The sequence below is a fragment of the Oncorhynchus mykiss genome, chromosome 12 (genome assembly GCF_013265735.2).
Source record: "Oncorhynchus mykiss isolate Arlee chromosome 12, USDA_OmykA_1.1, whole genome shotgun sequence".
Lineage (NCBI taxonomy): Eukaryota > Metazoa > Chordata > Actinopteri > Salmoniformes > Salmonidae > Oncorhynchus > Oncorhynchus mykiss.
The window spans coordinates 15,427,995-15,451,109 of record NC_048576.1 but is presented as its reverse complement, the minus strand read 5'-3'; the positions used below and the strand labels follow the sequence as shown (position 1 = coordinate 15,451,109).

Below are 23,115 nucleotides of genomic sequence, written 5' to 3'. Positions count from 1 at the left end.
CAGTCACAGGCATTTGTTTACACCTTGTTCCTTCATGTTAACTCATTAGCTAGCTAAAAAACTGGTTCATTCACCAGTATATCTAAACATTTGGGGGCACAGAAAGAAAGGAAAACGACTAGCTTCTTTAGAAGATCAATGATCATAGCAATTAAAAAATGACTGATCTCTTGCATGTCGTCACTCAAAAACGTTGTGCTCTTAAAGAGACCGTGTAGAATTTTCTATTCAATGCATCTCAATAGGAAGAGTTTTACACCATGTAGAAACCTACTATTCTACAAACGACTTTGAATTAATTTCAATTACAGCTTTTGTATCAACATTTTAGCTTTTTATAATAAACAAATATCTTTACAGGGTTAAATATTGGTTTCTAGAGCACAACATGTGCTTCAAAAGTAGATATAGGCCCAATATACTATATATCGATCAATAAAAAAATATTCTGGTTCTCCTAGATTTCATGTTGTGCTCCTAACTTTTTTATATTAGGAGCACCAGTGCTACCAATGAACAATATTAATTTAGAGCCGTGTGTGTGTGTGTTTGAAGAGGAAGCATGGAAGCAAAAACCTGGAATCAGAAGAGCTACTGTGCATCATGACGGCCCGCCCTTGTGCGCCATGGTATCTCTATGGACACAACAACATGCACTTACTTCACAGGCACTGAACGAGCCTGAGTCTACATGCGGAGTGCTGATGTCACTAGTTGCTGGGCTTCTTTTCAAAGGAATTAAATAGATCAGTCACTGTCCACCAACCACCACAAGCTGTGACAACTCCCAAGTCCTCTATTTGATTCAGACGAAAAAATTGTTCATGTGGGGTAGCTCATAGATTGTATACTGAACAGAAATATAAATGCAACAATTTTAACAATTTTACATGTGTTTATATTTTTGTTCACTATATATACACTGTATGTGTATATAGGATACACTGTACATATTATTATATAGGTGAATTTGTTTGTTTTTTAAACATTCCCTGGATGTGCATTTAAAACTATTATTTAAATCACTTTCAATACACATTGTCTGAATGGAGTTGAAGTGAGTTAATTCAATTATCTCTTAATCTAATCCACCGTACAAGTGTTGTCAGCTACTTAAATTGCTGTATGGCTCTTTACTGTTGAGCTTCCCCACTGGGCACAGACGTCATTTCAACATCTATTCCACGTTGTTTCTTTGAAATTATGTGGAAACAACATTGATTCAACCAGTGTGTGCCCAGTGGGTCAAGTCTGTTTTGTTTACCTCGATCTTCTCTGCACGTGAGTAGGGAGGGAGTGCTGGCGGATTAGCGTGCTCTGATCATCACAGTCTACGTGCTACCATAACAACAGTGAATGAAGAAAGGCAGTTTAGAATACAGTTTTCTCCTCATTGCCCGTGTTTGTCAGTGTGAGAATCTCTCTCTCTGAATTTAAATCATCCTTCGGCCACTAACCATGTCTCTGTCCGGTTCGCAGACTCCAGAGGACGGCTTGTACGGTAAGGGTTTGGGGGACTGAGCTGGTCGGGGTGGTTACTTTGTGTCAATGTATAAAAAATGATTTATTGTTTTTGGGTCAATGCAAAGTCGGGTCAATGATGATTGATTTGTGTGTTACCATCAAATGTTTCTTAAAGCCTTGTTACTGCCCTAGGATGACTCTTTCTCTGTGTTTACCATAGGGATTAACTATGGCCAAGTGTTTCTAGGTTACATTCTTTATAAATAATTGCAAAAGGGGTCCATCAGGAACAGAACACTATTGATGTATAAATTACTATGTTCATCCTCAGGCCTGTAACGCTTATTTGTTAGTAACAATCAATTAATGATGCATGAACATTGACCTCTTTCATTAGAATAAGGTTGTTTGCTACATTTGACTTAATTCACGCACAACACTTATATAATCATTAACCATGACAGAATGCATGGATAGCGTGGACTAAAAGGGCAGGTTAGGGGAGAAACGTTAGCACACCCATTTGGAGTTGTTGCAACGGACATGTCATTGTGTAAACGGATTTCATGACTCACCTTTTTCTATCTCCCTAAGCCAATTAAACCCGGGAGATTCCCCTGAGGCTTATAGCTCACTGTACAGTTTGCTTATAGCCTCTACAGTACATGGGAGATGTTGTCCAGCTGTCAATGAATACACAACTCATACACAGATGGGAATAGTACATTGGACATGGTTGAACCGTAAACAGATTTATAAAGCCGTAATATCTAGGACTTTAACGCAAAGCTTTGGAACGAGCACAACAACACATTTGTGCTGTTTTTCAAGAACTAGGCCTATATTAACAGACATTACATAAACCTGATTGGCACTAATTCTATGGATGGATACTGGACGATTGACAGGCATTGGGTATTGCTGCGGTGCAACATGGTCAAGGCCACAGAGAGAGAAAGAGAGAGAGAAACAGCAGGCTGTCAGCCAGTGATTATGTCATAACTCTCTCTCTCTGGGAGGAAAACTAGGGCAACAGCACAGTTTCCCCTCTGTGCTCTCTTCTCCACCCCCCCCCCCCCCACCCCCCTCTATTCATAATGCCATCTCCAATGTTGCTGTTTACATGGTCTCTCACTTCCTTAAAGAAAATAAAACAGGGGAAGAGAAAAACAGAGGGGATGAGTGTTGATGATGTTTGCATACATGCATTCCTGAGAGAGAGATAATGAGATAGGAGAGAGGAGAGGGTGGATCATCTCATACAGAAATAAGATCTTATGTAAGCAGGCGGCACTCTGTCAGGGCACTCTGCCAGGGCACTCTGCCAGGGCACTCTGTCAGTGCTTGGCCCTGTTTGTTTGTGTGTGTTAGTGTGTGTTGTGTTTGTCCGTGTGCATGTGTTGCATGTGCTTATCATGGAACACTCCAACAATGCAACGGACTAGTTTCAGAGGGAGCAGTGATGAGATTATCATGTTAAAGACCAGAGACCAGTAGGTTTAAAGATAAGTGCTAAATGCATTTTAAGGAATATAGTTGTAGTTGTTATCTTAATAAAATATATAGAATTCACAACGTGATTCACACAATAAACAATGGTCACAATAGGCCTAGTTAAATTTCCATAACTCGGGTAAATAGTCTATCAGTATTTCAATATCTTGGGTAAATAGTCTATGGGTATTTCAATACCTCAGGTCCACCCATCTAATATCAATAATCACCGGTATATCATCAGATCAATTCAATATAGAACTTCGCTAGCACAGACTGGAATATGTTCCGGGATTCATCCAATAACATAGAGGAGTTTACCACATCACCGGCTTCTTCAATTAGTGCTACGACGAAGTCTACCCCACAGTGACCATACATACATATCCCAACCAGAAGCCATGGATTACAGGAAACATCCACACTGAGCTAAAGGCTAGAGCTGCCGCTAATCCGGCCTCTTATAATAAATCCAAGCTACGACCTCTGGCGAGCCATCAAACTTGCAAATGTCAATACAGGACCAATATCGAATCCTACTACTCCGGCCCTGACACTTGTCGGATGTGGCAGGGCTTGCAAACTATCACAGATTACAAAGGGAAATCCAGCCGTGAACTGCCCAGTGACACGAGTCTACCAGATTACCTAAATGTACTGAACAAAAACAGAAAGTGTTGGTCCCATGCTGAAATAAAACATCTCAGAAATGTTCCATGTGCACAAAAAGCTTATTTCTCTCAAATGCTGTGCACACATTGGTTACAGTGCCTTGCGAAAGTATTCGGCCCCCTTGAACTTTGCGACCTTTTGCCACATTTCAGGCTTCAAACATAAAGATATGAAACTGTATTTTTTTGTGAAGAATCAACAACAAGTGGGACACAATCATGAAGTGGAACGACATTTATTGGATATTTCAAACTTTTTTAACAAATCAAAAACTGAAAAATTGGGCGTGCAAAATTATTCAGCCCCTTTACTTTCAGTGCAGCAAACTCTCTCCAGAAGTTCAGTGAGGATCTCTGAATGATCCAATGTTGACCTAAATGACTAATGATGATAAATACAATCCACCTGTGTGTAATCAAGTCTCCGTATAAATGCACCTGCACTGTGATAGTCTCAGAGGTCCGTTAAAAGCGCAGAGAGCATCATGAAGAACAAGGAACACACCAGGCAGGTCCGAGATACTGTTGTGAAGAAGTTTAAAGCCGGATTTGGATACAAAAAGATTTCCCAAGCTTTAAACATCCCAAGGAGCACTGTGCAAGCGATAATATTGAAATGGAAGGAGTATCAGACCACTGCAAATCTACCAAGACCTGGCCGTCCCTCTAAACTTTCAGCTCATACAAGGAGAAGACTGATCAGAGATGCAGCCAAGAGGCCCATGATCACTCTGGATGAACTGCAGAGATCTACAGCTGAGGTGGGAGACTCTGTCCATAGGACAACAATCAGTCGTATATTGCACAAATCTGGCCTTTATGGAAGAGTGGCAAGAAGAAAGCCATTTCTTAAAGATTTCCATAAAAAGTGTAGTTTAAAGTTTGCCACAAGCCACCTGGGAGACACACCAAACATGTGGAAGAAGGTGCTCTGGTCAGATGAAACCAAAATTGAACTTTTTGGCAACAATGCAAAACGTTATGTTTGGCGTAAAAGCAACACAGCTGAACACACCATCCCCACTGTCAAACATGGTGGTGGCAGCATCATGGTTTGGGCCTGATTTTCTTCAGCAGGGACAGGGAAGATGGTTAAAATTGATGAGAAGATGGATGGAGCCAAATACAGGACCATTCTGGAAGAAAACCTGATGGAGTCTGCAAAAGACCTGAGACTGGGATGGAGATTTGTCTTCCAACAAGACAATGATCCAAAACATAAAGCAAAATCTACAATGGAATGGTTCAAAAATAAACATATCCAGGTGTTAGAATGGCCAAGTCAAAGTCCAGACCTGAATCCAATCGAGAATCTGTGGAAAGAACTGAAAACTGCTGTTCACAAATGCTCTCCATCCAACCTCACTGAGCTCGAGCTGTTTTGCAAGGAGGAATGGGAAAAAATTTCAATCTCTCAATGTGCAAAACTGATAGAGACATACCCCAAGCGACTTACAGCTGTAATCGCAGCAAAAGGTGGCGCTACAAAGTATTAACTTAAGGGGGCTGAATAATTTTGCACGCCCAATTTTTCAGTTTTTGATTTGTTAAAAAAGTTTGAAATATCCAATAAATGTCGTTCCACTTCATGATTGTGTCCCACTTGTTGTTGATTCTTCACAAAAAAATACAGTTTCATATCTTTATGTTTGAAGCCTGAAATGTGGCAAAAGGTCGCAAAGTTCAAGGGGGCCGAATACTTTCGCAAGGCACTGTATATCCTTGTTAGTGAGCATTTCTTATTTGCCAAGACAATCCATCCACCTGACAGGTGTGGCATATCAAGAAGCTGATTAAATAGGATGATCATTACACAGGTGCACCTTGTGCTGAGGACAATAAAACGGCACTCTAAAATGTGCAGTTTTGTCACAACACAATGCCACAGATGACTCAAGTTGAGGGAGCATGCAATTGGCATGCTGACTGCAGGAATGTCCACCACAGCTGTTGCCAGAGTTGTTTTAGAGAATTTGGCAGTACGTCCAACTGGCTTCATAACCGCAGACCATGTGTAACCACGGCAGCTCAGGACCTCCATATCTGGCTTCTTCAACTGCGGGATCGTCTGAGACCAGCCACCTGGACAGCTGATGAAACTGTGGGGTTTCTACAACTGAACAATTTCTGCACAAACTGTCAGAAATCGTCTCAGGGAAGCTCATCTGCGGGCTTGTGGTCCTCACTAGGGTCTTGAAGTTAGCATTGGCCCAGTAACGCGACGCAAACACAGTAGCTTGATTTGTGAAAAATTGTACTTAATAAGTTAATGGTCCACAAACTCATTCAACCAGTCTCAGGACGAGCCCCAAATTAACTGTAGTATAGATCCATTACACTTTGTGATAAAAAATGGGAAAGCGGAACCAGAATTGTTTTATTTTATATGAATTAATATATACAATAATATATATAGTAATATATACAGTACCAGTCAAAAGTTTGGACACACCTACTCATTCCAGGATTTTTCTTTATTTTTACTATTTTCTACACTGTAGAATAATAGTGAAAACATCAAAACAATGAAATAACACAATGTATTAAATGTATTAACACATACATTTTTTAAACAAATCAAAATGTTTATTTTTATTTATTTTTTATTTCACCTTTATTTAACCATTTAACCAGGTAGGCAAAATAAATAAATAAATAAAATACAGTAGGGAAAGAGGTAGTTGTTTGGGCTAAATTATAGGTGGGCTATGTACAGGTGCAGTAATCTGTGAAAATACAAAATACAGTGCCTTGCGAAAGTATTCGGCCCCCTTGAACTTTGCGACCTTTTGCCACATTTCCGGCTTCAAACATAAAGATATAAAACTGTATTTTTTTGTGAAGAATCAACAACAAGTGGGACACAATCATGAAGTGGAATGACATTTATTGGATATTTCAAACTTTTTTAACAAATCAAAACTGAAAAATTGGGCGTGCTAAATTATTCAGCCCCCTTAAGTTAATACTTTGTAGCGCCACCTTTTGCTGCGATTACAGCTGTAAGTCGCTTGGGGTATGTCTCTATCAGTTTTGCACATCGAGAGACTGACATTTTTTCCCATTCCTCCTTGCAAAACAGCTCGAGCTCAGTGAGGTTGGATGGAGAGCATTTGTGAACAGCAGTTTTCAGTTCTTTCCACAGATTCTCGATTGGATTCAGGTCTGGACTTTGACTTGGCCATTCTAACACCTGGATATGTTTATTTTTGAACCATTCCATTGTAGATTTTGCTTTATGTTTTGGATCATTGTCTTGTTGGAAGACAAATCTCCGTCCCAGTCTCAGGTCTTTTGCAGACTCCATCAGGTTTTCTTCCAGAATGGTCCTGTATTTGGCTCCATCCATCTTCCCATCAATTTTTTGCTGAAGAAAAGCAGGCCCAAACCATGATGCTGCCACCACCATGTTTGACAGTGGGGATGGTGTGTTCAGCTGTGTTGCTTTTACGCCAAACATAACGTTTTGCATTGTTGCCAAAAAGTTCAATTTTGGTTTCATCTGACCAGAGCACTTTCTTCCACATGTTTGGTGTGTCTCCCAGGTGGCTTGTGGCAAACTTTAAATGACACTTTTATGGATATCTTTAAGAAATGGCTTTCTTCTTGCCACTCTTCCATAAAGGCAAGATTTGTGCAATATACGACTGATTGTTGTCCTATGGACAGAGTCTCCCACCTCAGCTGTAGATCTCTGCAGTTCATCCAGAGTGATCATGGGCCTCTTGGCTGCATCTCTGATCAGTCTTCTCCTTGTATGAGCTGAAAGTTTAGAGGGACGGCCAGGTCTTGGTAGATTTGTAGTGGTCTGATACTCCTTCCATTTCAATATTATCGCTTGCACAGTGCTCCTTGGGATGTTTAAAGCTTGGGAAATCTTTTTGTATCCAAATCCGGCTTTAAACTTCTTCACAACAGTATCTCCGGACCTGCCTGGTGTGTTCCTTGTTCTTCATGATGCTCTCTGCGCTTTTAATGGATCTCTGAGACTATCACAGTGCAGGTGCATTTATACGGAGACTTGATTACACACAGGTGGATTGTATTTATCATCATTAGTCATTTAGGTCAACATTGGCTCATTCAGAGATCCTCACTGAACTTCTGGAGAGAGTTTGCTGCACTGAAAGTAAAGGGGCTGAATAATTTTGCACACCCAATTTTTCAGTTTTTTATTTGTTAAAAAAGTTTGAAATATCCAAAAAATACAGTTTTATATCTTTATGTTTGAAGCCGGAAATGTGGCAAAAGGTCGCAAAGTTCAAGGGGGCCGAATAAGGCACTGTATGTTTTATATTTGAGATTCTTCAAAGTAGCTCAAATAAGCATAGAGAAATGACAGTCCATCATTACTTTAAGACATGAAGGTCAGTTAATGCGGAAAATTTCAAGAACTTTGAAAGTTTCTTAAAGTGCAGTCACAAAAACCATTAAGCGCTTTGATGAAACTGGCTCTCACGAGGACCTCCAAAGGAAAGGAAGGCCCAGAGTTACCTCTGCTGCAGAAGACAAGTTCATTGGAGTGAACTGCACCTTGCAGCCCAAATACATGCCTCACCGATTTCAAGTAACAGACACATCTCAACATGGTCGATTTGGTGCGAAGAAACCACTACTAAAGGACACTAATAAGAAAAAGATACTTGCTTGGGCTAAGAAACACTAGCAATGGACATTAAACAGGTGGAAATCTGTCCTTTGGTCTAATGAGTCCAATTTTGAGAATTTTGGTTCCAATCGCCAAGTCTTTGTGAGACACAGAGTAGGTGAACGGATGATCTCCGTATGTGTGGTTCCCACCATGAAGCAAGGAGGACGAGGTGTGATGACGTGGTGGTGCTTTGCTGGTGACAATGTCTGTGATTTATTTAGAATTCAAGGCACACGTAAACACCATGGCTACCACAGCATTCTGAAGCGATACGCCATCCCATCCGGTTTGCGCTTTGTGGGACTATCATTTGTTTTTCAACAGGACAATGACCCAACACACCTCCAGGCTGTGTAAGGGCTATTTGACCTAAAAGGAGAGTGATGGAGTGCTGCATCAGATGACCTGGCCCCACAATCTCCTGACCTCAACCCAATTGAGATGGTTTGAGATGAGTTGGAATGCAGTGAAGAAAAAGCAGCCAACAAGTCCTCAGCATATGTGGGAACTCCTTCAAGACTGTTGGAAAAGCACTCCAGGTGATATATATATATATATATATATATATATATATATATTGTATTACCCTACCTACTAACCCTATACTAATTAAAACCTGTAACTTATTCCAGTCAATCAATCAAATGTATTTATTAAGCTCTTCTTATATCAGCTGATGTCACAAAGTGTTGTACAGATACCCAGCCTTAAACCCCAAATAGTAAATAATTCCACTACTTTAACCCTATCTGATCCTACCCCAGGCCATTGACCTGAGAGGATGGGACACTACCACTCAACACACTCTGTAACTCTTCTGAAGTCAAATCTCGTACCCCCATGTACTTCTCTGCAGCTGGCACCACAACATCTATTTTCTGTGATTAACGTTCCATTTCTGTGGTACAGTTGATAACCATTGCTATGAATGCTAAGAAGCCAACCTTACTGAAGCATATGTCACTCATTGGTCTATCCCTCTGTACTGGCACAGATCTACTATTCACAGGGATCCTCTCAGAATCCCTGACTATTGACCCATTCTCCTCTACTTTTTTTTCTCGCACTGGACACTTCCGATCCCCAGCAACATGTGCACCCCTACAGCTGACACACACAACTTTATCCACCAAAGCTTCACAGTCCTCTATCCCATGCCTTCCTGCACACTTCCCACATCTTGGAATCTCCCTCCTGCAACCAGCTATGACATGACCATAAACATTGCACCTGAAACAGCGCAGTGGATTCGCCACAAACACTCTAACAGGATAATTGATATATTCTAACATGACCTTGTCAGGTAAAGACTCTGACTCAAAACTCAAAAGGACTGACAGTGACTCCTCTGTTTCACCACGCTCACCACCGCATATGTGTCACACCAAACGGTGGGCGTCACAAACACCAGGAATCTTCAACTTCAAATGCTCCACCTCCACACGTAATGCTACCCCAAGAATCACTCCTTTCAATCGTGCCCTGTTCCTAAGAGCAAAGTAAAAAACATATCTTGACCCAAGTTGCGTCGCATGGAGCGCCTCCTCCCTCTGATCTGAAGAAACCCAAACAAACATCACAAGACCACTTTGGGTTACCTCACCAACTCAATACCACCCACCATCTTTTCCACCCAACCTGAAACCACCCATGGATCAGCCAATCAGCCTGTTTCCACCCTCTTCAAAAGTCTAATTCCCACGGGACCAAACGTATCTTTATCAACCTCGGGCTCCGAGCTCCTCACAACACCGTCTATCCATTTCACCTCCAGAACTCGAACTGGTTTCCGGCTCACTCTGTTTGAACTTGACAAAAACCTTCCTCAACATACCCTCTCCCTTGTTATTGCAAGCTTCAACAGATTTGAACCCATCCTCAGTATTTTCAACCTCCTCTCTCTTTCCCTCCAATCCTCCTCCAATAACCAATTACCTGACTCTGAAAATATTAAACTTTCCAAGCTGAAATCTCCTTCTAGACACATGCTAAGCCCTGTTCTCCCTCCACTTCAAACATACCAACCTTATCTAGGTTATACTCGCTATTTCGCTGTCTAAAATGGTGCATCCTCTGCAGGGCTTTCTCGAGATTGAAAGTGACTGAGCTGTCAATCAAAGGCAGGACCTAAATAATTTGCGCACTTCTGATTGGTTAAATCGTTTCTCACATACACATAAAGATGTTTAAAGGAAAACTTAGCAATTTTGTGAATTAAGCCTTTTTTCCTACTTACCCAGAGTCAGACAAAGTAATGGACACCATTTTTATGTCTTTGTGTGTAGTTTGAAGGAAGTTGAAGGTAGCATATCGATAGCTTTGCGCAATTAGCCTCTCAGGAATCTGGAAAGTATGCGGCATGGACTCTCAGATCCTCAGAAAGTTCTACAGCTCCACGACTGAGAGCATCTTGACTGGCTGCATCGCCACTTGACATGGCAACTGCTTAGCATCCGACCGCAAGGTGCTACAATACCTACAGTATATACCAGGCGGTGTCAGAGGAAGGCCCTAAAAATGGTCAAAGACTCCAGACACCCAAGTCATAGACTGTTCTCTCTGCTACCGCACGGCAAGCGGTACCAATGCACCAAGTCTAGAACCAACAGCACCCAGAACAGCTTCTACCCCAAAGCCATAAACTGCTAAATAGTTAGTTAAATCATTCACCAATAGCTAGCTACCTGGAATATCTGCATTGACCCTTTTTGCAACACCTCTTTTGACTGATCACATACTATTTCTCTAGTATTTATCTTTCTCTCTCTGCATTGTTGGGAAGTAAGTAAGCATTTCACTGTTAGTCTACACCTGTTGTTTTAGGAAGCAAATTTGATTTGATTTGAATTGCTGGAAGTCTCCAGGAACTACTAGCTGGCTTCTCTCAAAAGCAGGGAAATAGACCTTCTAACTACTCAAAAGCTGGGTGGTTGGTCATTTATAGTTTTACAAAGCTATACATAGTAATCAATGCAGGTGTATGCCACCTGGCAAAGATTGTAAAAGAGGTGCATGAAAAGCTATTTATTATGTGTGAATTGTTTCGTATTGTTTTCTAGGTATTACTACTGCACTGCCGGAGCTAGAAACACAAGCATTTCACAGCACCTGTGATAACATCAGCAAATCTGTGTATAATAAACTTTGATTTGACTAGGCCCTAACATGCTTAAACTTTACTCCCCAACGGGCTCGCGAGAGGCGAAGGTCAAGAAATACGTCCTCCGAAACATGATCCGCTACGACACGCTGCTTCTTAACACACTGCTCACTTAACCCGGAAGTCAGCCATGCCAATGTGTCAGAGGAAACACTGTTCAACTGACGACTGAAGTCAGTTTGCAAGTGCGGAGCCCGCCACAAGGAGTCTCTAGAGCACGATGAGCCAATGACAGCCCCCCGGCCAAACCCTCCCCTGACTCGTGCGCCTCCCTATGGTGCCAGCTGTGACACAGCCTGGGATCAGCTCTTCGAGGTAGTGCCTAAGAACGCTACGCAATTTGGGAGGCCCAAGCTTATCTGTCAAAAATACATTCAGAATATTCTAATTCTAATAAATTCAGAATGTTTAGGCAGGTTAGCTGGCTAACTCATTGATCCTGCTTTGCAGTATAGCCCTCTGCATTACGTGTCATAACCTTAAGACAGCCGTCTACTGTAATGATAAAGCAACAACAGACAATTAAACAGTCTCTTTAGATCAAATCAAAGGTTATTGATCGAGTACACATATTTTGCAGCTGTTATCGCAGGTACAGCGAAATGCTTATGTTAGTATACCTAACAATAGAAAACAACACAAGCAAATCCAAAAAATGTAAATAAAAAAATGAAGAAATATAGTACCCGCAAAACACGAGTCTCAACGTCAACAGTGAAGAGGTGACTCTAGGATACTGGCCTTCTAGAGGCAGAGTTCCTCTGTCCAGTGTCTGTGTTCTTTTGCCCATCTTAATCTTTTATTTTTATTGGCCAGTCTGAGATATGGATTTTTCATTGCAACTCTGCCTAGAAGGTCAGCATCCCAAAGTCGCCGCTTCACTGTTGACGTTGAGACTCATGTTTTGCAGGTACTATTTAATGAAGCTGCAAATTGAGGACTGGTGAGGTGTCTGTTTCTCAAACTAGACACTCTAATGTACTTATCCTCTCGCTCAGTTGTGCACTGGGGCCTGCCACTCCTCTTTCTATTCTGGTTAGAGCCAGCTCGCACCGTTCTGTGAACGGACTAGTACACAGACCAGAGGGCATTTCTCCAAAAAGTACAATCTTTGTCCCCATGTGCAGTTGCAAACCGTGGCTTTTTTATGGCGGTTTTGGAGCAATGGCTTCTTCCATGCTGAGCGGCCTTTCAGGTTATGTCGATATAGGACTTGTTTTACTGTGGATATAGATATTTTTGTACCTGTTTCCTCCAGCATCTTTACAGTCCATCTTTGCATCTTTACAGGGTCCCTTGCTGTTGTTCTGGGATTGATTTGCACTTTTCGCACCAAAGTACGTTAATCTCTAGGAGACAGAACGTGTCTCCTTCCTGAGCGGTATGACAACTGCATGGTCCCATGGTGTTTATACTTGCGTACTATTGTTTGTACAGATGAATTTGGTACCTTCAGGCATTTGGAAATTGCTCCCAAGGATGAACCAGATTTGTGGAGGTCTACAATACTTTTTTGGGGGTCGTGGCTGATGTCTTTAGATTTTCCCATGATGTCAAGCAAAGAGGCACTGAGTTTGAAGGTAGGCCTTGAAATACATCCACAGAAACACCTCCAATTGACTCAAATTATGTCAATTAGCCTATCAGAAGATTCTAAAGCTATAACATCATTTTCTGGAATTTTTCAAGCTGTTTAAAGGCACAGTCAGCTTAGTGTATGTAAACTTCTGACCCACTGGAATTGTTATACAGTGAATTATAAGTGAAATAATCTGTATGTAAACAATTGTTATAAAAATGACTTGTGTCATGCACAAAGTAAATGTCCTAACCGACTTGCCAAAACTATAGTTTGTTAACAAGAAATCTGTGGAGTGGTTGAAAAACAAGTTTCTGACTTCAACTGTATATAGGGCAGCAGTCTCTAAGGTGCACGGTAGAGGACATGGATGGTAGCCGGCTAGTAACAGTGACTAAGTTCAGGTCAGGGTATTGGGAGCAGGCTGGCTAGTGGTGACTATTTAACAATCTGATGGCATCTAATTTTTAGGTATCTTGGCCCAGCTTTGATGCACCTGTACGGTCTCTGCCTTCTAGATAGTAGTGAGGTGAACAAGCCATGGCTCAGGTGGCTGAGGTCCTTCATGGTCTTCTGGGCCATTCTGTGACATAGCGTGCTGTAAATATCCTGGAGGGCAAATAGACTTATTTGTCTATTTTTAGTGTGTTCATGCTGTATCCCTCACTTGCATGACTGCTGGCTGATATGTGGTCTGCCAAACCCTCCTGATTTAGCCTACAGTCTTCCAGAATGGGGCTTTAGTAAAGTTATTCCGGGAGATTGAAAACGATTGAATAAGATTAACTGAAAAGTAAACTATGGAATGTTCCAGAATTAGCCCAGCTCTCAGTTTGCAACATTGCTGACAGGGTGCATGTCTCTGTCTCTCTCTCTCTCACACACACACACACACACACACACACACACACACACACACACACACACACACACACACACACACACACACACACACACACACACACACACACACACACACACACACACACACACACAGACTCTTGGGTGGAGCTGGAGGAGCTGCTATCAGCGGTGAGCAGCAGGGCGAGTCTGACAGGACAAGAACAGGACACAGCCTCCTGGGCCCTGCAGGGGGAGCTACAGAGGATCCTGCTAGAGGCACAGCTCGAGAGTAAAGACAGGTTAGTAGCTGAGAGGGGAATAATAACAGGTTAGTAGCTGAGAGAGTAGTAATAACAGGTTAGTAGCTGAGAGAGTAGTAATAACAGGTTAGTAGCTGAGAGGTCTAATAACAGGTTAGTAGCTGAGAGAGGAATAATAACAGGTTAGTAGCTGAGAAGAGTGATGACAGATCAGTAGCTGAGAGAGGAATAATGACAGGTTAGTAGCTGAGAGAGGAGTAATGACAGGTTAGTAGCTGAGAGAGAAGTAATGACAGGTTAGTAGCTGAGAGAGGAATAATGACAGGTTAGTAGCTGAGAGGAGTAATGACAGGTTAGTAGCTGAGAGAGGAATAATGACAGGTTAGTAGCTGAGAGAGGAGTAATGACAGGTTAGTAGCTGAGAGAGGAGTAATGACAGGTTAGTAGCTGAGAGAGGAGTAATGACAGGTTAGTAGCTGAGAGAGGAATAATGACAGGTTAGTAGCTGAGAGGAGTAATGACAGGTTAGTAGCTGAGAGAGGAATAATGACAGGTTAGTAGCTGAGAGAGGAGTAATGACAGGTTAGTAGCTGAGAGAGGAATAATGACAGGTTAGTAGCTGAGAGAGAAGTAATGACAGGTTAGTAGCTGAGAGGAGTGATGACAGGTTAGTAGCTGAGAGAAGAGTAATGACAGGTTAGTAGCTGAGAGGAGTGATGACAGGTTAGTAGCTGAGAGAGGAATAATGACAGGTTAGTAGCTGAGAGGAGTAATGACAGGTTAGTAGCTGAGAGAGGAATGACAGGTTAGTAGCTGAGAGGAGTAATGACAGGTTAGTAGCTGAGAGAGGAATAATAACGTAGCTGAGAGGAGTGATGACAGGTTAGTAGCTGAGAGAGGAATAATAACAGGTTAGTAGCTGAGAGGAGTGATGACAGGTTAGTAGCTGAGAGGAGTAATGACAGGTTAGTAGCTGAGAGAGGAGTAATGACAGGTTAGTAGCTGAGAGAGGAGTAATGACAGGTTAGTAGCTGAGAGAAGAATAATAACAGGTTAGTAGCTGAGAGAGGAGTAATGACAGGTTAGTAGCTGAGAGAGGAGTAATGACAGGTTAGTAGCTGAGAGGAGTAATGACAGGTTAGTAGCTGAGAGAGGAATAATAACGTAGCTGAGAGGAGTGATGACAGGTTAGTAGCTGAGAGAGGAGTGATGACAGGTTAGTAGCTGAGAGGAGTGATGACAGGTTAGTAGCTGAGAGGAGTAATGACAGGTTAGTAGCTGAGAGAGGAGTAATGACAGGTTAGTAGCTGAGAGAGGAGTAATGACAGGTTAGTAGCTGAGAGAAGAATAATAACAGGTTAGTAGCTGAGAGAGGAGTAATGACAGGTTAGTAGCTGAGAGAGGAGTAATGACAGGTTAGTAGCTGAGAGGAGTAATGACAGGTTAGTAGCTGAGAGAGGAATAATAACGTAGCTGAGAGGAGTGATGACAGGTTAGTAGCTGAAAGAGGAATAATAACAGGTTAGTAGCTGAGAGGAGTGATGACAGGTTAGTAGCTGAGAGGAGTAATGACAGGTTAGTAGCTGAGAGAGGAGTAATGACAGGTTAGTAGCTGAGAGAGGAGTAATGACAGGTTAGTAGCTGAGAGAGGAGTAATGACAGGTTAGTAGCTGAGAGAGGAGTAATGACAGGTTAGTAGCTGAGAGAGGAATGACAGGTTAGTAGCTGAGAGAGGACTAATGACAGGTTAGTAGCTGAGAGGAGTAATGACAGGTTAGTAGCTGAGAGAGGAATAATGACAGGTTAGTAGCTGAGAGAGGAGTAATGACAGGTTAGTAGCTGAGAGAGGAATAATAACGTAGCTGAGAGGAGTGATGACAGGTTAGTAGCTGAGAGAGGAGTAATGACAGGTTAGTAGCTGAGAGAGGAGTAATGACAGGTTAGTAGCTGAGAGGAGTAATGACAGGTTAGTAGCTGAGAGAGGAGTAATGACAGGTTAGTAGCTGAGAGGAGTAATGACAGGTTAGTAGCTGAGAGAGGAGTAATGACAGGTTAGTAGCTGAGAGGAGTAATGACAGGTTAGTAGCTGAGAGAGGAGTAATGACAGGTTAGTAGCTGAGAGAGGAGTAATGACAGGTTAGTAGCTGAGAGGAGTAATGACAGGTTAGTAGCTGAGAGAGGAATAATAACGTAGCTGAGAGGAGTGATGACAGGTTAGTAGCTGAAAGAGGAATAATAACAGGTTAGTAGCTGAGAGGAGTGATGACAGGTTAGTAGCTGAGAGGAGTAATGACAGGTTAGTAGCTGAGAGAAGAGTAATGACAGGTTAGTAGCTGAGAGGAGTGATGACAGGTTAGTAGCTGAGAGAGGAGTAATGACAGGTTAGTAGCTGAGAGGAGTAATGACAGGTTAGTAGCTGAGAGAAGAGTAATGACAGGTTAGTAGCTGAGAGGAGTGATGACAGGTTAGTAGCTGAGAGAGGAGTAATGACAGGTTAGTAGCTGAGAGGAGTGATGACAGGTTAGTAGCTGAGAGGAGTGATGACAGGTTAGTAGCTGAGAGGAGTAATGACAGGTTAGTAGCTGAGAGAGAAGTAATGACAGGTTAGTAGCTGAGAGGAGTGATGACAGGTTAGTAGCTGAGAGAGAAGTAATGACAGGTTAGTAGCTGAGAGGAGTGATGACAGGTTAGTAGCTGAGAGAGGAGTAATGACAGGTTAGTAGCTGAGAGAGAAGTAATGACAGGTTAGTAGCTGAGAGAGGAGTGATGACAGGTTAGTAGCTGAGAGAGGAGTAATGACAGGTTAGTAGCTGAGAGAGGAGTAATGACAGGTTAGTAGCTGAGAGAGAAGTAATGACAGGTTAGTAGCTGAGAGAGGAGTAATGACAGGTTAGTAGCTGAGAGAGAAGTAATGACAGGTTAGTAGCTGAGAGGAGTGATGACAGGTTAGTAGCTGAGAGGAGTGATGACAGGTTAGTAGCTGAGAGGAGTGATGACAGGTTAGTAGCTGAGAGAGGAGTAATGACAGGTTAGTAGCTGAGAGGAGTGATGACAGGTTAGTAGCTGAGAGAGGAATAATGACAGGTTAGTAGCTGAGAGGAGTAATGACAGGTTAGTAGCTGAGAGAGGAATAATGACAGGTTAGTAGCTGAGAGAGGAGTAATGACAGGTTAGTAGCTGAGAGAGGAGTAATGACAGGTTAGTAGCTGAGAGAAGAGTAATGACAGGTTAGTAGCTGAGAGGAGTGATGACAGGTTAGTAGCTGAGAGAGGAATAATGACAGGTTAGTAGCTGAGAGGAGTAATGACAGGTTAGTAGCTGAGAGAGGAATAATGACAGGTTAGTAGCTGAGAGAGGAGTAATGACAGGTTAGTAGCTGAGAGAGGAATAATGACAGGTTAGTAGCTGAGAGAAGAGTAATGACAGGTTAGTAGCTGAGAGAAGAGTAATGACAGGTTAGTAGCTGAGAGAAGAGTAATGACAGGTTAGTAGCTGAGAGAAGAGTAATGACAGATTAGTAGCTGAGAGAGGGGTAATAACAGGTTCGTAGCTGAGATAGGAATGACAGGTTAGTAGCTGAGAGGAGTGATGACAGGTTAGTAGCTGAGAGAAGAGTAATGACAGGTTAGTAGCTGAGAGAAGAGTAATGACAGGTTAGTAGCTGAGAGAAGAGTAATGACAGGTTAGTAGCTGAGAGAGGAGTAATAACAGGTTAGTAGCTGAGAGAGGAGTAATGACAGATTAGTAGCTGAGAGAGGGGTAATAACAGGTTCGTAGCTGAGAGAGGAATGACAGGTTAGTAGCTGAGAGGAGTGATGACAGGTTAGTAGCTGAGAGAAGAGTAATGACAGGTTAGTAGCTGAGAGAAGAGTAATGACAGGTTAGTAGCTGAGAGAAGAGTAATGACAGGTTAGTAGCTGAGAGGAGTGATGACAGGTTAGTAGCTGAGAGAAGAGTAATGACAGGTTAGTAGCTGAGAGAAGAGTAATGACAGGTTAGTAGCTGAGAGGAGTGATGACAGGTTAGTAGCTGAGAGAAGAGTAATGACAGGTTAGTAGCTGAGAGGAGTGATGACAGGTTAGTAGCTGAGAGAAGAGTAATGACAGGTTAGTAGCTGAGAGGAGTAGAGACAGGTTAGTAGCTGAGAGGAGTGATGACAGGTTAGTAGCTGAGAGAGGAATAAAAACAGGTTCGTAGCTGAGAGAGGAATAATAACAGGTTAGTAGCTGAGAGGAGTGATGACAGGTTAGTAGCTGAGAGAGGAATAATAACAGGTTAGTAGCTGAGAGGAGTAATGACAGGTTAGTAGCTGAGAGGAGTAATGACAGGTTAGTAGCTGAGAGAGGAATAATAACAGGTTCGTAGCTGAGAGAGGAGTCATGACAGGTTAGTAGCTGAGAGGAGTAATGACAGGTTAGTAGCTGAGAGGAGTAATGACAGGTTAGTAGCTGAGAAGAGTAATGACAGGTTAGTAGCTGAGAGAGGAGTGATGACAGGTTAGTAGCTGAGAGGAGTAATGACAGGTTAGTAGCTGAGAGAGGAATAATGACAGGTTAGTAGCTGAGAGAGGAGTGATGACAGGTTAGTAGCTGAGAGAAGAGTAATGACAGGTTAGTAGCTGAGAGAGGAGTGATGACAGGTTAGTAGCTGAGAGGAGTAATGACAGGTTAGTAGCTGAGAGAGGAGTGATGACAGGTTAGTAGCTGAGAGGAGTAATAACAGGTCAGTAGCTGAGAGGAGTAATGACAGGTCAGTAGCTGAGAGGAGTAATGACAGGTCAGTAGCTGAGAGGAGTAATGACAGGTCAGTAGCTGAGAGGAGTAATGACAGGTTAGTAGCTGAAGCTGAGAGGAGTAATGACAGGTTAGTAGCTGAGAGAGGAGTGATGACAGGTTAGTAGCTGAGAGGAGTAATGACAGGTTAGTAGCTGAGAGAGGAGTAATGACAGGTTAGTAGCTGAGAGAGGAGTAATGACAGGTTAGTAGCTGAGAGAGGAGTAATGACAGGTTAGTAGCTGAGAGAGGAATAATGACAGGTTAGTAGCTGAGAGAGGAGTAATGACAGGTTAGTAGCTGAGAGGAGTGATGACAGGTTAGTAGCTGAGAGGAGTAATGACAGGTTAGTAGCTTAGAGAGGAGTGATGACAGGTTAGTAGCTGAGAGGAGTGATGACAGGTTAGTAGCTGAGAGAGAAGTAATGACAGGTTAGTAGCTGAGAGAGAAGTAATGACAGGTTAGTAGCTGAGAGAGGAGTAATGACAGGTTAGTAGCTGAGAGAGGAGTAATGACAGGTTAGTAGCTGAGAGAGGAGTAATGACAGGTTAGTAGCTGAGAGAGGAATAATGACAGGTTAGTAGCTGAGAGAGGAGTAATGACAGGTTAGTAGCTGAGAGGAGTGATGACAGGTTAGTAGCTGAGAGGAGTAATGACAGGTTAGTAGCTTAGAGAGGAGTGATGACAGGTTAGTAGCTGAGAGGAGTGATGACAGGTTAGTAGCTGAGAGAGAAGTAATGACAGGTTAGTAGCTGAGAGAGGAATAATGACAGGTTAGTAGCTGAGAAGAGTAATGACAGGTTAGTAGCTGAGAGAGGAGTAATGACAGGTCAGTAGCTGAGAGGAGTAATGACAGGTCAGTAGCTGAGAGGAGTAATGACAGGTTAGTAGCTGAGAGAGGAATAATGACAGGTCAGTAGCTGAGAAGAGTGATGACAGGTTAGTAGCTGAGAGAGGAGTAATGACAGGTCAGTAGCTGAGAGGAGTAATGACAGGTCAGTAGCTGAGAGGAGTAATGACAGGTTAGTAGCTGAGAGAGGAATAATGACAGGTTAGTAGCTGAGAGAGGAGTAATGACAGGTTAGTAGCTGAGAAGAGTAATGACAGGTTAGTAGCTGAGAGAGGAGTAATGACAGGTTAGTAGCTGAGAGAAGAATAATAACAGGTTCGTAGCTGAGAGATGAGTAATGACAGGTTAGTAGCTGAGAGAGGAGTAATGACAGGTTAGTAGCTGAGAGGAGTAATGACAGGTTAGTAGCTGAGAGAGGAGTAATGACAGGTTAGTAGCTGAGAGAGGAATAATAAGAGGTTAGTATCTGAAAGGAGTAATGACAGGTTAGTAGCTGAGAGAGAAGTAATGACAAGTTAGTAGCTGAGAGAGGAGTAATGACAGGTTAGTAGCTGAGAAGACTAATGACAGGTTAGTAGCTGAGAGGAGTAATGACAGGTTAGTAGCTGAGAGAGAAGTAATGACAAGTTAGTAGCTGAGAGAGGAGTAATGACAGGTTAGCAGCTGAGAAGACTAATGACAGGTTAGTAGCTGAGAGGAGTAATGACAGGTTAGTAGCTGAGAGAAGAGTAATGACATATTAGTAGCTGAGATGAGTAATGACAGGTTAGTAGCTGAGAAGAGTAATGACAATTTAGTAGCTGAGAGGAGTAATGGCAGGTTAGTAGCTGAGAGAGGAGTAATGACAGGTTAGTAGCTGAGAGAGGAGTAATGACAGGTTAGTAGCTGAGAGAGGAGTAATGACAGGTTAGTAGCTGAGAGGAGTAGCTGAGAGGAGTGGTGACATGTTAGTAGCTGAGAGAGGAGTAATGACAGGTTAGTAGCTGAGAGAGGAATAATGACAGGTTAGTAGCTGAGAGGAGTGATGACAGGTTAGTAGTTTAGAGGAGTAATAAAAGGTTAGTAGCTGAGAGAGGAGTAATGACAGGTTAGTAGATGGGAGGAGTAATGACAGGTTAGTAGCTGAGAAGAGTAATGACAGGTTAGTAGCTGAGAGAGGAGTAATGACCGGTTAGTTGAGGAGAGGAGTAGCTGAGAGGAGTGATGACAGGTTAGTAGCTGAGAGAGGAGTAATGACAGGTTAGTAGATGGGAGGAGTAATGACAGGTTAGTAGCTGAGAAGAGTAATGACAGGTTAGTAGCTGAGAGAGGAGTAATGACCGGTTAGTTGCTGAGAGGAGTGATGACAGGTTAGTAGCTGAGAGAGGAATAATAACAGGTTAGTAGCTGAGAGAGGAGTAATGACAGGTTAGTAGCTGAGAGAGGAGTAATGACAGGATAGTAGCTGAGAGAGGAGTAATGACAGGTTAGTAGCTGAGAGAGAAGTAATGACAGGTTAGTAGCTGAGAGGAGTGATGACAGGTTAGTAGCTGAGAGGAGTAATGACAGGTTAGTAGCTGAGAGGAGTGATGACAGGTTAGTAGCTGAGAGGAGTAATGACAGGTTAGTAGCTGAGAGGAGTGATGACAGGTTAGTAGCTGAGAGAGGAGTAATGACAGGTTAGTAGCTGAGAGAGGAATAATAACAGGTTAGTAGCTGAGAAGAGTAATGATAGGTTAGTAGTTGAGAGAGTAGTCATGACAGGTTAGTAGCTGAGAGAGGAATAATGACAGGTTAGTAGCTGAGAGAGGAGTAATGACAGGTTAGTAGCTGAGAGAGGAGTAATGACAGGTTAGTAGCTGAGAGAGGACTAATGACAGGTTAGTAGCTGAGAGAGGAATAATAACAGGTTAGTAGCTGAGAGAGGAGTAATGACCGGTTAGTAGCTGAGAGGAGTGATGACAGGTTAGTAGCTGAGAGAGGAGTAATGACAGGTTAGTAGCTGAGAGAGGAATAATAACAGGTTAGTAGCTGAGAGAGGAGTAATGACAGGTTAGTAGCTGAGAGAGGAGTAATGACAGGTTAGTAGCTGAGAGAGGAATGACAGGTTAGTAGCTGAGAGAGGAGTCATGAATGGTTAGTAGCTGAGAGAGGAGTAATGACAGGTTAGTAGCTGAGAGAGGAGTAATGACAGGTTAGTAGCTGAGAGAGGAGTAATGACAGGTTAGTAGCTGAGAGACGAGTAATGACAGGTTAGTAGCTGAGAGAGAAGTAATGACAAGTTAGTAGCTGAGAGAGGAGTCATGAATGGTTAGTAGCTGAGAGAGGAGTAATGACAGGTTAGTAGCTGAGAAGACTAATGACAGGTTAGTAGCTGAGAGGAGTAATGACAGGTTAGTAGCTGAGAGAAGAGTAATGACATATTAGTAGCTGAGAGAGGAGTAATGACAGGTTAGTAGCTGAGAGACGAGTAATGACAGGTTAGTAGCTGAGAGAGAAGTAATGACAAGTTAGTAGCTGAGAGAGGAGTCATGAATGGTTAGTAGCTGAGAGAGGAGTAATGACAGGTTAGTAGCTGAGAAGACTAATGACAGGTTAGTAGCTGAGAGAGGAGTAATGACAGGTTAGTAGCTGAGAGAGGACTAATGACAGGTTAGTAGCTGAGAGAGGAGTAATAACAGGTTAGTAGCTGAGAGAGGAGTAATGACCGGTTAGTAGCTGAGAGGAGTGATGACAGGTTAGTAGCTGAGAGAGGAGTAATGACAGGTTAGTAGCTGAGAGAGGAATAATAACAGGTTAGTAGCTGAGAGAGGAATGACAGGTTAGTAGCTGAGAGAGGAGTCATGAATGGTTAGTAGCTGAGAGAGGAGTAATGACAGGTTAGTAGCTGAGAGAGGAGTAATGACAGGTTAGTAGCTGAGAGAGGAGTAATGACAGGTTAGTAGCTGAGAGACGAGTAATGACAGGTTAGTAGCTGAGAGAGAAGTAATGACAAGTTAGTAGCTGAGAGAGGAGTCATGAATGGTTAGTAGCTGAGAGAGGAGTAATGACAGGTTAGTAGCTGAGAAGACTAATGACAGGTTAGTAGCTGAGAGGAGTAATGACAGGTTAGTAGCTGAGAGAAGAGTAATGACATATTAGTAGCTGAGATGAGTAATGACAGGTTAGTAGCTGAGAAGAGTAATGACAATTTAGTAGCTGAGAGGAGTAATGGCAGGTTAGTAGCTGAGAGAGGAGTAATGACAGGTTAGTAGCTGAGAGAGAAGTAATGACAGGTTAGTAGCTGAGAGGAGTAGCTGAGAGGAGTGGTGACAGGTTAGTAGCTGAGAGAGGAGTAATGACAGGTTAGTAGCTGAGAGAGGAATAATAACAGGTTAGTAGCTGAGAGAGGA

At 42.6% G+C, this 23,115-nt stretch overlaps 1 protein-coding gene across 4 annotated transcripts in view; it reads left to right on the top strand.

Annotated features, from left to right (window-relative positions):
* The first annotated feature begins 1,213 nt into the window (after window positions 1–1,213).
* LOC110537037 (BCL2/adenovirus E1B 19 kDa protein-interacting protein 3) overlaps window positions 1,214–23,115 on the top strand; it is a 40,906-nt gene continuing 19,004 nt past the window's right edge. For 3 of the 4 annotated variants that reach the window (XR_005034886.1, XR_005034885.1, XM_036937006.1), the window contains exons 1-2: window positions 1,214–1,501; window positions 14,017–14,161. Coding sequence is in view for 2 of the 4 variants with exons in the window: in XM_036937006.1 (XP_036792901.1) it covers window positions 1,459–1,501; window positions 14,017–14,161 (188 nt within the window). In the remaining 2 variants the exon portion in view is untranslated. The remainder of the gene's footprint in view (window positions 1,502–14,016; window positions 14,162–23,115) is intronic. The other variant, XM_036937007.1, reaches the window with a different exon arrangement.